Source organism: Stenella coeruleoalba, assembly GCF_951394435.1.
Source record: "Stenella coeruleoalba genome assembly, chromosome: 1".
Taxonomy (NCBI): Eukaryota; Metazoa; Chordata; class Mammalia; order Artiodactyla; family Delphinidae; genus Stenella; species Stenella coeruleoalba.
In genome coordinates, this window is record NC_137169.1 from 45529842 (window position 1) to 45542780 (window position 12939).

Sequence of the window (12939 nt, forward strand, 5' to 3'; positions counted from 1 at the left end):
TTCTGATGATGGCCATTCTGACCTCTCATAGGGTTTTGATGAGGATTAGGTGAGTTCACATAAAGCACTTAGAACAGTGCCAGCACACTGATGCAGAGCAGCAGTGCTGTATGATGGGTGGAGGGCGGGTGGTAGGTGGAGCCTCACTTTTCCTGCCTCCCCCACTCCCCACCCCATCAACTGTCCTGCCCGCTCTCTCCAGCTCTCTCTTCTCATCAAAGACACAGGGTCTCAATAGTCACAGTGGATGGAGGACAAGGGAACAGATGGGAGAAGTGCTTATGAGGATGACTAGGCAGGAACTGAAGACCGGTTGGGTGCTGGAGGTGGGGGGCAAGGGAGAGGAAGGAGATGAGAGTGATGCCTGGTTTGGGGCTGGGACAATGGGGGGCTGGTGGTGCTAATCCCGCAATTGGGGGCACTGGAGGAGGGCAGTTCTTTTGTGGTGTGCAGCCTCCAGGGCGCGTGGGCTCTGTAGTTTGTGGCACACGGGCTCTCTAGTTGAGGTGTGCAAGCTCAGTAGTTGTGGCGCACGGGCTTAGTTGCCCCGCGGCATGTGGGATCTTAGTTCCCTGACCAGGGATCGAACCCACGTCCCCTGCATTGTAAGGCGGATTCTTTATCACTGGACCACCAGGGAAGTCCTGGAGGGCAATTCTAAGGAGGAAAGGAACCATTTCTTGTTGGATGTGAACTCAGGCAACAAGTGTTCCCTGAGCACACACTTCACCCCAGAGCTTGTATCAGGTAACAGGCGCCCAAGGAGAAAGGCTCAGTTTGTGTCCTCAAGGAAGCCGCCAGTGGGATAGGATACGGGAGGCAGATGCATAAGCACGTGGGGGCACTAAGGTTTCCATGTTCAGGACTCCCAGGGCCCCAGAGAAGGGGGCAGTCAGCCTAGACGAGGCCTGGGGACACTGTCAAACATGCCTTCAGGGGGGCTGAGTTTTGGATGGAGCTGTGCATGGTGAGCTGGGGCTAGAGTGGAGGTGAGAGCCCCGGCAGAAGGGAATCCTGCCCGCACAGAGGGGACAAAACAGCCTGAGTCATTCCGTGAATGATGGGAAGCTTGGTTAGAAGCTGGCTGGTGGTAAGAATGTGGGCTAGAGGGTAGGCAGGTGTGAATGAGGCCCCAGAGGCAAACAGGGCCTGAGGTACCCCTTGGGCCAGGGAATAATTACCCTTACTTCCTCAGCTCCTCCAGATGGAGGAGGTGCGACGGATCCCTGAGGAATACTCTCTGGGGCGGATGGCAGAAGGCCTGAGCCACCAGGACCCCATCATGAAGGTGCTGTCCATCCGAGGCCTGGTCATCCTGGCCCAAAGGACTGAAAAGGTAAGTGGAGGGTAGGGGAGAGCCCGCCCAGCTAGACCCCTGACAGGAGGAAGGATGGAGCTTGGCCATCCTTGACTCTCCAATACTGGTGGCTGGAATCAGAGCTCATTTCTGTCTCTGCCTCAGTTATCCCATCTGTAAAATGGGTATCACTTAATAATTCCCTATATACTTTATTCTTTTTTTTTTTTTTTTTGTGGTACGCGGGCCTCTCACCGTTGTGACCTCTCCCGTTGCGGAGCAAAGGCTCCGGACGCGCAGGCTCAGTGGCCATGGCTCACAGGCCCAGCCGCTCTGTGGCATGTGGGACCCTCCCGGACCAGGGTGCGAACCCGTGTCCCCTGCATCGGCAGGCGGACTGTCAACCACTGCGCCACCAGGGAAGCCCCATTAGCGTTATTAAAAGTGCTGCGTTTTTCTCTACCAGGCACTGTTGTTGCATCTTAGGCTTTAGAGGGACAAAGGGACAGGATATAGACTCAGAAAGCTAGCTAACAATGCATGGTATCATCTATATAGTGCCAAGAAGCAGGGAGACAACAAAGGGCCTCAGGTATCCAGGCTAGGAAGGAGTCAGTGAGGCCAAAGAAGGCTTTGGGGACAGCAGGAGCTTGAGTGAGGGCATGCCAGGCAGGTGGGACAACGTAAGCAAAGGCCTGGAGGTGGGACTTGCTTGACCAAGTTCATCTCAGTGAATCAGAGGCTGGGTCTCCCACCTGTTAGCACAGATAGGGGCCCCCATCCCAAATGCTCCTTCTCCACAGACCACCAAGGTGCAGGCCCTCCTGCCCTCCATGGTGAAGGGTCTGAAGAGTATGGATGGGCTGCTGGTGGTGGAGGCGGTCCACAACATCAAGGTCATATTCAAGGGGCAGGACCGGAAGCTGATGGACAGCTCGGTCTATGTGGAGATGCTGCAGATCCTGCTGCCACACTTCAGTGATGTAAGGAATCCCATGGGGGTGGGAGGATGGGGTGGGGTGGCACCCGGAGGGCAGTTCTCTACTGCTCTGGGAGTTGCAGTAGCTCCCACAGCCTGTTGGGACCTGTGCGAGGCCGAGTCAGCTCAGGGGAAGCGGCACTAGTCCCGACTGGTCCTGGTCTCTTTGTAACTGGTTTGCACAGAGAACGTTCCTTTTCTAATTAGTTCTCACAGAGGGAGGTCTTTTTGCGTCATCAAGTTTCCCCAGAGACTTGCCTCACTGTGATTGGTCCACCTAGAGGGGTCACTGTTTTATGATTGTTCGCAGCAGAGGGGGGCATTTTCCCACTTGGCATGAAGGCACATTTTAGGCTAGTGGGGGCCCTGGCTGGGAAGAGTGGGCAGAGCTCCAGACCTAGGCTTTGTTGAGGGAGACGCCAGCCCCAGATCGGCCCACCAGGTGGCCTTCACTGTTTTCCGTCTCTGTGTGACTTGCGCCTGGAGGGGCCCTCAGAATGAGTGGAAGGAAGGCCATGTGCCTCCATGGGGGGCACAGAGGCCCAGGCAGCCTCCTGGAAGACGGAGCATGCCTGAGCCTCTGGATCTGCCCCAGTCACGAGAGGACGTGCGTTCCTCCTGCATCAACCTGTACGGCAAGGTGGTCCAGAAGCTGCGGCCGCCCCGCACCCCGGCCATGGAGGAGCAGATGATCAGCACCTTGGTGCCCCTGCTGCTGACCATGCAAGAGAGCAATGCCAAGGTGAGCCAGGTGAGTGCACGGCCCTGAACCCAACCTAGAATCACAGATGATCCATCACCGGACAGTTTATTTATGTCTGGCCAAGTCTGTTTACCAAAGGTACCCATGTCAGTATTTCTCTTCAAAACAGCCAACTTCACCTGCATGTTTCAAATAGGAATTGCTTTTCCAAAATCCAGTTTCATACAGTTTTTTGGGGGGAACACGTTCCGGCTGTCCTGGAATTCCACAGCTCTGGTGTTCTCTTCCTGCTGGCCCCCAGAAATGTGTGAAGACCCTGTTCCACTGTTCTTGCTTCATGGCTTGGGAATTGCCAAAAAGAGCTTACAGTCGGAAGCCCTGGGACAACCAGCAGCAGATGGTGGCCAAAATTTGCAAGTACCTTGTGAGTGCTTCCAAGACTACAGTGGGTCCTTCTGAGTGTGTTGGAGGTGGCAGGTTCTTTCCTTGCCTCTTTTTTCTTTTTACCTGAGCATCCTTACTGACAATTCCATGACCACCTACGAGTCGTTGGCTCCTGGAAGTTCATCTTTGTCTCTCACTCCTCTCTCCACTTCTGGTGTTCCCTCTCCATGGCTTACCGACATCTCCCCCAATGAACCACACACACCTTAAGCTCAGCATCTCTTCTGAACTTATGCCTATCCCATGTCAGTTCTGCTCTGTCCCTCTAGTTCCCCAAAAGCTGAAACCTAAAACTAACTGAGGCTTATTCCTCTCCCTCACATTCACCTTTGATCAATCTTAAATATCCTTAATACCTCTGAGTCTGTCTTTCCCTCCCCCTCCCCACTATCATTACCCTTAGTTCAGGTCATGGATGTCTCTCAGCAGGGCCATTGGTCCAGCCATCCATTGGGTCCCCAAGCCTTGAATCTCATTCCCTCCAGTCCACTCCCCATTCAGGCCACCAAAATGGTCTGGTTAAAACACAGTCTGTCTATATTATATCCCTGCTTGAAGGGCTCCATTGGCTCCCTTTTCTACAACAGTAATTCCCAGTGTGTATTCTTTGCAACACCAGTCCTACAAGATATGCCCCACAGGGGAGAAAAGAAGTTCCAAGACAAATAAGTTTGGGAAATACTGTATCGTCATCTTCCTCTTGGGGGTTTGCAGTGCCATCGGTACATTAAAGCTCTGAGATGTTCTGTGCTGAGGAAATGTTTCATGGTTAATTCATGGTTTCCCAAAGTTATTTAACCACAGAACTCCCTTTCGAGATAAGAACATCCTGCAGTAGAAGAGAGCCATATATACAGTGAAATGCTGCACTGCAGGATGCAGCCTGGTTCCTCCACATACAGTTTGGGAAGCTTTGCCATCTAGTCCCATCTACCTTCCCTGTTGTTATGGGCCGCGTCCCCCCGGATGCAGACTCTGAGGCAGAGATTGGCATGCAGGAGGTTTATTAGGGAGCACCCTTGGGATCAGTCCCTGTGGAAGGAAGGGCAGAGAGCAGGAGTGGCAGGGGGAGGAGTCAAGCTGCAGTGTAGTTTCAGGGGAAGTCTCAGCCAACACTATGCTGAGATTCCTCACATTGGAACTAGGGGTCAGGTTTCCACATAGACCGAGCCGTCTGTCAGTTTCCGGTTCTGTCCCTTGAAGAAGGTCTTGAGGTTGTGGATTGCCTTGTCATTGGATGCCAGCCAGCCTGGGAAGGGACATGACTTTGGGCCAGCAGTTCTCTTCCACCAAAGCAATCTGTACCTGGGGGAATAAATCCTTTACACCCTAAGGGAGATCTGGCTGGGGCCTACAGCATCCCCATTCTCCCACCAACCTAAGAAAAATATACAAAGTAACAGATTGTTACTTTGTAACAATAACCATTAACAACAATGCTCAAAACCTCTGCAATCCAGTGCCTAATATTTTACCTCATTTTACAGAGGGAAAAAGGCCTGGAGGAAGTGTTTGACCAGGGTCGCTAATTCAAATACTTACCATGATCTGTGACTGCGCAGTTATGATTATAAGTGACGTGGAGGTGGTAGGGCTGTGACAACCTGGAGCACCCAGGCTCTGGTTTTTTTTTGTTGTTGTTTTTTTAAGCATTGTTGTTTTTTTTTTTTCTTTTTAAAAAAAATATTTATTTAATTAGACTGTGCCAGGTCTTAGTTGCGGCACACAAAGTGTTAGCTGCAGCACGTGCAATCTTCGTTGTGGTATGCAGGATCTTTTAGTTGTGGCATGCGGGCTCGTAGTTGCGGTATGCGGGCTTCTTAGTTGCGGCATGCAAACTCTTAGTTGCAGCATGCATGCGGAATCTAGTTCCCCAACCAGGGATCGAACCCGGGCCCCCTGCATTGGGAGTGCAGAGTCTTACCCACTGGACCACCAGGGAAGTCCCCCCAGGCTCTGTTGAAAGCACAAGTGGAGAGCTCCAGCTCACCATGCAGCCCACTCTCACCAGGGCCTCCAGTTTCACAAGAAAATCTAGATTTTTATAAGACATTAATTAACAATCAATTTAGCTTATTTAAAACACTGTGCTGGCTGCTGCCCTGCCAGCCACTTGTGGCCTGTGGGCTGCCAGCTTGTGACCTCTGCATTAAACCCTTCCGGATTCTCAGTCTCTTCTTTGCTCTCCAGGCATCAGCACCTCTGCTCATATGAAGGTCAACCTCTAGCCTTATCTTTAAGAAGGGGTCCGTAACCTAGTCATTCATTCATCCAACGCCAAGCTCTGTCCAGGGTACTGAGGACTCTGAGCTGAGTGAGCTGGCCCCTTCTTTGGGGGGAACACCAGATTCAGTGGGGGAGACAGGTATAAATAATTATAGTCCAATGTCATAGGTGCCATGACAAAGGCTGTGCAGCATGCTACGGAAATGTCAAGAGTGGTGGGATCAGCTTTGCCTGAGGCTTGTGGAAAGCTTTGGGGAGGAGCTGGTTTCTCAGCTGAGCACCAAAGAATGAGAGGGAACTCATCAGGAAGGAAAGAGGGAAAGGCACTCCAGTCAGGAGCAATGGCTTGTACCAGGTACAGATCTGGGGAGAGCTGGGCCACGACTGGGACCGGAGCATGGTGTGCATGGAGGTGGGGATGGAAGTTGACACTGATTTGCCCACCAGGCCCAGGAGTTTACTCCCTGACATGCAGATTGTCAACAGGAGAGTGATCAGATAAGACTTCTCTTCATCTCCCTCAACAGTCTCTTAGCAGATTGCCTGCCCCCTAGTTTCTACTTGATCACATCCAACCTGAACATCACTGTCAGACTATTTTGCCCAGAACATTGCTTTGTCATTGCCTTATTAAGAATAAGTGCTGGCTTCGTATTTTCTAATGCATAAGGCAGCCCTATTCCTATCTGTATTTTAAGGACTTTTAAGACCCTCCTAAGTCTCTAGTTTATTCCCCACTGCTCTGTAACTTGAATCCTTTACCTTGGTCAATCCTGTCTCCTTAGTCATGTCCCTCGCATGCCATGTCCATTCTCAGCTCTGGCTGGATTTGCATTTATTTTATTTTTTAAAATATATTTATTTTTAATTTATATTTGGCTGTGTTGGGTCTTCATTGCTGCGTGTGGGCTTTCTCTAGTTGTGGCGAGTGGGGGCTACTCTTCATTGAGGTGCGTGGGGCTTCTCTTTGTGGTGGCTTCTCTTGCTGCAGAGCATGGGCTCTAGGCGCACGGGCTCAGCAGTTGTGGCACGTGGGCTCAGCAGTTGTGGCTCGAGGGCTCTAGAGCACAGGCTCAGTAGTGGTGGTGCATGAGCTTAGTTGCTCTGCGGCATGTGGGATCTTCCCAGACCAGGGCTTGAACCCATGTCCCCTGCATTGGCAGGTGGATTCTTAACCACTGTGCCACCAGGGAAGTCCCTGGACTTGCATTTTAGAACTTACCTTCCGGCTGTAGCAGGTGGGTGGATTGGAAGGAGAGACAACCAAGACAGAAGGACCATTGAAATGACTGTTGCAATCAGCTAAGAGAACATGAGGCCTAGCCTCTGGGAAAGTCCAGAATGGGTAGCAGAGATGTTTAGGAGGCAAGGAGCCAGGACCCGACTGCCTGACATGGTCCCCGTTCCTAGCTTTGGGAGGGGTGGATGGGTAGTCCCTCTGAGGGCCCAGCACTCTCAGGTTTCTCTTTGTCCCAGGTGGACACCCATCGAGACAGTGCCTTCACGTTCCTCAGCCAGAGCCTGGAGTACACCAAGAGTTCCAGGGCCTCCCTCCGGAAGTCCTCGGTCATGTTCATAGGTAACTGCCCTAGCAGAACTAGTCCTATGCTTCCTCCCCTTGGAAGGAAGCTGCGGCCCTTCTGGCACTGGGTGGATGCCTCCCCTTGGGTGCAAGCCTTGGCCAGCAGATGGCCTTGGTATAAATTAGAAAGATGTCCCCTCCTCTGAGATCACTGCTTGGGAAGTGAGCCAAGGTCACAACCTTGGCATCTGTACGTGTACCCGCTGAGTATGGTGGGGTCCAGGCCCAGCAGGAGCTTGCTGTCGACCTCGGCAGGAGGCGCCAAGCTGCACAGTGGAAAAGTGAGCTAGGATCTCAGCTCCATGATCCCCTTTCTGTGTGACCCCAACTGAGTCATTTACTCCCACTGAGGCTCCTCTGTAAGATCTGTAAGATCATTGGTAAGATGGGGATCAACTCCTACTTCATGGACCGGATGAGAATTTTTTTTGCGTGTGTGAACACTGGCAGATAAAGGTACTCCTTCAGTGTTAGTCACCTTCATCCTTCTTTCCACAGTCCCGACCTCTGCCTTTCTGGGGGAAAAACCATAGATTCCCCTCGCTCAGGGTCCCCCCATAGGACCCTTCTGATGGCATGCTTTCTCCTCTCAGCTACCCCCCTCCCCTCCGCTCCCTGAAATATCCACACACCCTTCAAGGATCAGGAGACCCTACTGCAGAGAGGCTTGGAGAGGATGACGTTCCCAGCCCTCCACCTTGTAAAGCGATGTTTCTTTTAGTACCTTCGCCCCATTCACTTGCAGTTTTTCATCCATCCTGTCGTCCGTGCATGCACTCATTGGCTTATGCCGCAAACGTTGATTGATCCTCTTCTCTGTGTCAGGCACTGCGCTTAGCCTAGAGAAACACAGAACTTTTCAGGAGGTGATGCTGATGTTTGGGGGTGGGGAGGTGTAGGGGTGGCTCTTAACGTGATCAGTTCCGGGACATATGAGTGATGCCCAGGACAGGGGGCGGGGCAGAGGGGTGGACGGGCAATCCCTCAGGCTGTGGGGACCGGCTCAGGGACACCTTCTCACACAGAGTGACATTATTTCTTAAATTTTGACTTCTCTAAATTTTGCTCCAAATTAATCACTTCTAAAAATGTTGGTGTTTAACACCCTGGGAGGCTTCTCCGTGTCAGGGCCTGTGCTGGGAAAAGAAAGCTGAGTAGCACCTGCATCTGCCCGCAGACAGCTCCTAGCGTGGTGTTTTGATTCCTAACCTCCTGCGGGTTATGGATCTTTTGTGAGACCCTGAAGAAAGTTATGAGCACTTTGCCTAGAAAAATGCATATAAGCATACACTCAGAGACTATCCTTCCTACTCCCCCATCCCCAGTGGATCTAAGCTGAAGAAACCCCTGGTCTGGTGGGAGATGTTCACGGATCACAAGTAAAATACAGCACAGTGTATACAAGTAGAGAGAAACTCAGAGAGTCTGGGAACCCAGAGAGGCGTTTAACTAGCTTGGCGGCAGGGTCAGGAAAAATTTCCTGGACGAGCGACTGTGTTAAACTGAATATTCAAGGACAAATAGGAATTCACCAGGCACAGAAGTGTGGGAAGGGCCTTTTGAGAGGTCCGGCTCATTCACGGATCCACAGGTATGTTAGGAGCTGGGCATGCAGGCTGGGAGCAGGGTAGGGCTGAGCAGTGTGGCCGAGGAGCTGAGTCTCAGCCCCTCCCGGGGCCCCACCAACCACTTGCCCGGAAGGTATGCGAGGCACTTGGTACTCTTCCTGTTACTGTGGCTCAAACTCCCTGGAGGAGGGGGTGCCGAGGCAGCACCTCCCTGAGTCTAAGGACAGTAAGGACCAGCCTGGGGAAGAGACCACCTAGGGCCACCTCTCAGAGTCAGCTGCCGCCCAGCTCCTGCCCCTGTCCTGGTGCCACCCCTGCCTGCTGGACCTGCCACCTCTCCTAGGAATCTGTGTCGTAGGGAATCTGTCCCAGGTCAAGACGAAGTTCTCTTTTTGTGTCCTTACTTGTGGGGCTGGAAGAGGGTAGGGAGAGCTTTTCTGAGAGGGTCTGGTCCAAAGGTGGGGGTCGGAGTCAGGAGGTGGAGGCACTCACCTCTCAGATTATGCTCAAGGGTCCCTGGTCCCCTGCATGGAGAGCATCATGACGGAAGATCATCTGAATGAAGTTAAAGCCGGTAAGTCCTGCCCTGCGTTGGTGAGATTTCAGGGGCCAGTGAGGGAACGAGTAGGCTCACAGTGGGTAATGGGAAAGGGAAGGGTTATGTCCCAAGGCCAGGGGTTTTAGCTCAGTCCAACTGTGCTGGTATTGATCCAGGCAAGTACATGTTAAGTACTGTGGAGTCACCAGGACACAGACACACAACCCCACCCTAGGGGAGCCTATGATCCAGGAAACGAGGCTCAGAAAATAAGACCAGAAACCATTTAGTGTAGAGCAAGTAGTTCAGACTTTTAAGGGAGCACATAAATTTTGTAACTGGGGAAGCTGATGGGAGCATGAAGGTAGGCTGGGGTAGTCCAAGAAGGCTTCCCGGAGAACGCAGGTTTTGATTCAGGCTTCAAAAGGCATGAACAATTTGAAGAGCTGGGAGATGAGGGGACGCTGAGCAGAGTGCTAAAGCCAAGGCATGAAGGGAGAAGGATGGGGTGTGAGACTCATGGGTGGACCTGGTCTTCACAAGCGACTTCTCTCCTCCCCATAACTCAGCTCTGGAAACCTTGAGACACGACCCAGAAGCATCAGTGTGCATCTATGCGGCTCAGGCCCGGGACAGCATCCTGGCCAGCTGCTGGCGGGACTCTTGGCCACTGCCACGTGGGGACTCTTGGGCGTGTGACCCGGCTACCATACACCGCTGGAGCCCTAGCTGTGAGAACCTGCCCACTTCCCACCAGCGGCGCTCCTGGATCATGCAGGCGCTGGGTTCCTTGAAGATGTCCTTGAAGCAGTGATGTCCCTGAGCCCCCAGCCCTCCTCGGAGGTGGCCATGGTCCCAGCCATGCTCACTATAAATGCCACGTGTTTTGCCTCTCCTCACGGAATGTTTCCTATGAGATAAGCATGGCCTTAATCATTGAGTCAGTCAACATTTACAGATGGACATAGTCTGTCCTGTCCACATCTTATAAGTGGGGAGGCTGAGGCTCAGAGAGGTGGTATGGCTTGCTCAAGGCCACACAGTAAGACTGCTAGATGTCTCAGGCTCCCCTCCCTCACAGGGAGAGAATAAGAACAAAAGGAGATGATGATTTGGTTAGCCTTTGGTGGAGAAAAAGAGAACCCCCTCCACCCCGTGATATCATGCATATCCCAGAATCCTGATCTCTGAGTCTCACCCTCCAGTCTTTGCCCAGCAGTTGGCCACCACTCATTCGGGCAATATTTACTGAGCACCTAATCTGGGCCAGGCCTGCTCTGGGTGCCAGAGATACAGATGTGAATGAGTCCCAGCCCCAGGCCCTGGGCAGTTCATAGTCTGATGCAGTGGTTCTCAACTGGGGGTGATTTTGGCCAGGTCTGAAGACATTTTTGGTTGTTACAACTTGGGGTGGGAATATTATTGTCATTAGTGGGTAGAGGCCAGGGGTGCTGCGAAACAGCCTACAGTGCACAGGGCAGCCCTACAGCAAAGACTCGTCCATCTCAAATTGTCAGAAGTGCTAAGGTTGAGAAACTTTGGCCTAATGGAAGTATCAGAGACATATAAAGACACTAACAGCCCAGCAGGTCAATGCTGTGCTGAGCGGCAGCATAGGGGCTGTGAAGTCCAGAGGAGGTACATCAGCCAGCTGGGGGTCGGAGTGTCAGGGAAGGCTTCCCAGAGAAGAGACGTCCCCTCCAGGGGGTTTGGAAAGATGACCATATGACAGGCGTGTATGGAGAAGAGCAGGGCACGTGGGACCAAGAACCAACTACAGATACGTAGGTGCCCTGGAGCCCAGAGCGGGAAGGAAGAGGAGGACAAGGGCTGGGTCAGTATGGCCTTGGAGTCTGTGTTAAGGAGGAAGACTTCAGAGTCTGGGAAGGCATGGTGGGAAGGGGAGAGGCAAGCAGTGGGGAGATGTGGGCAGATGTCTGCTTTAGAAAGCTCCCTCCTCGTGTGCATACAGGCACTGCTGATAGGAGGGCAGATGGTAGCCATTCTGGACAGGAATCTGTCACTCTTCAGTCATAATAGGTTTATGCATGCCCGTAACTCAGCAATTCCACTCGTGGGCACACGTGTCAGGGAAATATTCCCATAGGTCCATAAGGGGAGATGTATGAGGAAGTCTTAATGTTATCTGTGGTGCAAGGCAGAGGAGGCAGCCTGAGGACCCATCTTCGGGAAGTGAATGGGCACTCTGGAGTCCCACGTAGCAGTTAGGAGCAGTAGGGGTACGTGTAGCACCATGGATGGGACCTAAAACCTAGTGCTGAGGGAAAAAACTATACAAAACATATGCACAAAAGAAGTTGCATCTTGCAAGGATACTTACAAACTGAAAATGTCCATTAAAACACATTAGAGTGATAGGAGTGGGAAAGGAGGAGGGCTCTGGAGCATAAAATGGAATAAATCAGAAAACAGAGAGGAAGAAAGCTCATGCAGGAATGGAGGGAAAGTGCTGGGTCGGGGGGGGTGGTGGTGGACGGGTGGTGGTGGACAAGAGCACAGACAGGGAGACGCGCCTAGAGGCTTTCGGGGCCTGGAAGGGGCCTGGGCTGCAGTGCAGGATGGAGAGGGTGACTGGACCTGTGGGAGATTGAGGAGGGAGAATTTTCAGAATCTGGTGGATGACAGGAGGCAGAGCAAGACGTCAGGATGGTGCCCAGGTTTCTGGGTGGATGACTAGGCCAATGGCGTCCCCCACTGAGCATCCCTCAGGACCAGGAGCAGGTTGGGGGAGGGGTGAGTTCAGTCTGGACATGGTGAACTTGAGGGGCTTGCCTGCCATGCTAGTGGAGACCGCCCCCAGGTGCTGGCTGCACGTGGGAGGGATCTGAGATGGAAACAGATTTGGGATTCATCTGTGCACAGGTGTGAGCTGAGATTCCCTGGGTGAGTGTGCAGAGCAGGAAGAGACGTAAGCCTGAGGGGCACCTACATTTAAGCTCCTGCTGGGGATGAGGAACCCACGAAGTTGACCACACAGTCATCTTCTAATAAATGTAGGCCAAGGCCATCAGGATTCTGGGCTTGAGAGAGTAGGAAATGGGGTGGTCATTTTGCATAACCTTGTCCATTGCCAAGAATGTTCACGAGCATTGCCTCATTTGAATCTCACAGTAGCCATATGGAATTAAGGGGAAGGCAGGTTGGCTTCATTGCCCACGTTCTCCAAATGAGGACAGGGCTCAAAGACGGTGGGTGTTGTCCAATGTCATGCCAGGAAGCAATAGAAGTGTGGATCCCAAAGGCCTCCCAACTCCCATGCTTGAGCCCTTTCCACCTAGAGACACTGCCGTTTTCATTGGCCAGCATCCTGGTCTTGGTGGCCTTGAACATAACAGCCACCTATTCTGGGTCTGGGTGGTCTTGAAGCACAAAGGAGTCTGATAGGCTCAATTATTGGCCAAGGCCCCCAAGTAGTCTCGAGTTGGAAGGGTCAAAGAGCACATCCCTTCTCTGAACCTTCCCTACCATCACCTAAAATCGTACAGGATTTTATAGGAATCACATTTAAAAAAGGAAGCAGAAAGACTTTGTAGGCTCTGTATTCAGGAAGGGAAAATAAATAAAGAGAATAAAAGGGAATC

The 12939-nt window shown here is 52.2% G+C and overlaps 1 protein-coding gene across 1 annotated transcript in view; it reads left to right on the plus strand.

Moving 5' to 3' along the window:
- MROH7 (maestro heat like repeat family member 7) overlaps nucleotides 1-10265 on the plus strand; it is a gene marked incomplete at its 5' end in the record, with an annotated part of 43519 nt that extends 33254 nt beyond the window's left edge. The window contains 7 exons of the mRNA XM_079936392.1: nucleotides 1196-1336; nucleotides 2101-2280; nucleotides 2872-3027; nucleotides 3281-3403; nucleotides 7126-7228; nucleotides 9311-9373; nucleotides 9907-10265. Of these exons, the coding sequence (XP_079792518.1) occupies nucleotides 1196-1336; nucleotides 2101-2280; nucleotides 2872-3027; nucleotides 3281-3403; nucleotides 7126-7228; nucleotides 9311-9373; nucleotides 9907-10151 (1011 nt within the window). The 3' untranslated portion in view covers nucleotides 10152-10265. The remainder of the gene's footprint in view (nucleotides 1-1195; nucleotides 1337-2100; nucleotides 2281-2871; nucleotides 3028-3280; nucleotides 3404-7125; nucleotides 7229-9310; nucleotides 9374-9906) is intronic.
- Nucleotides 10266-12939: the final 2674 nt, after the last annotated feature.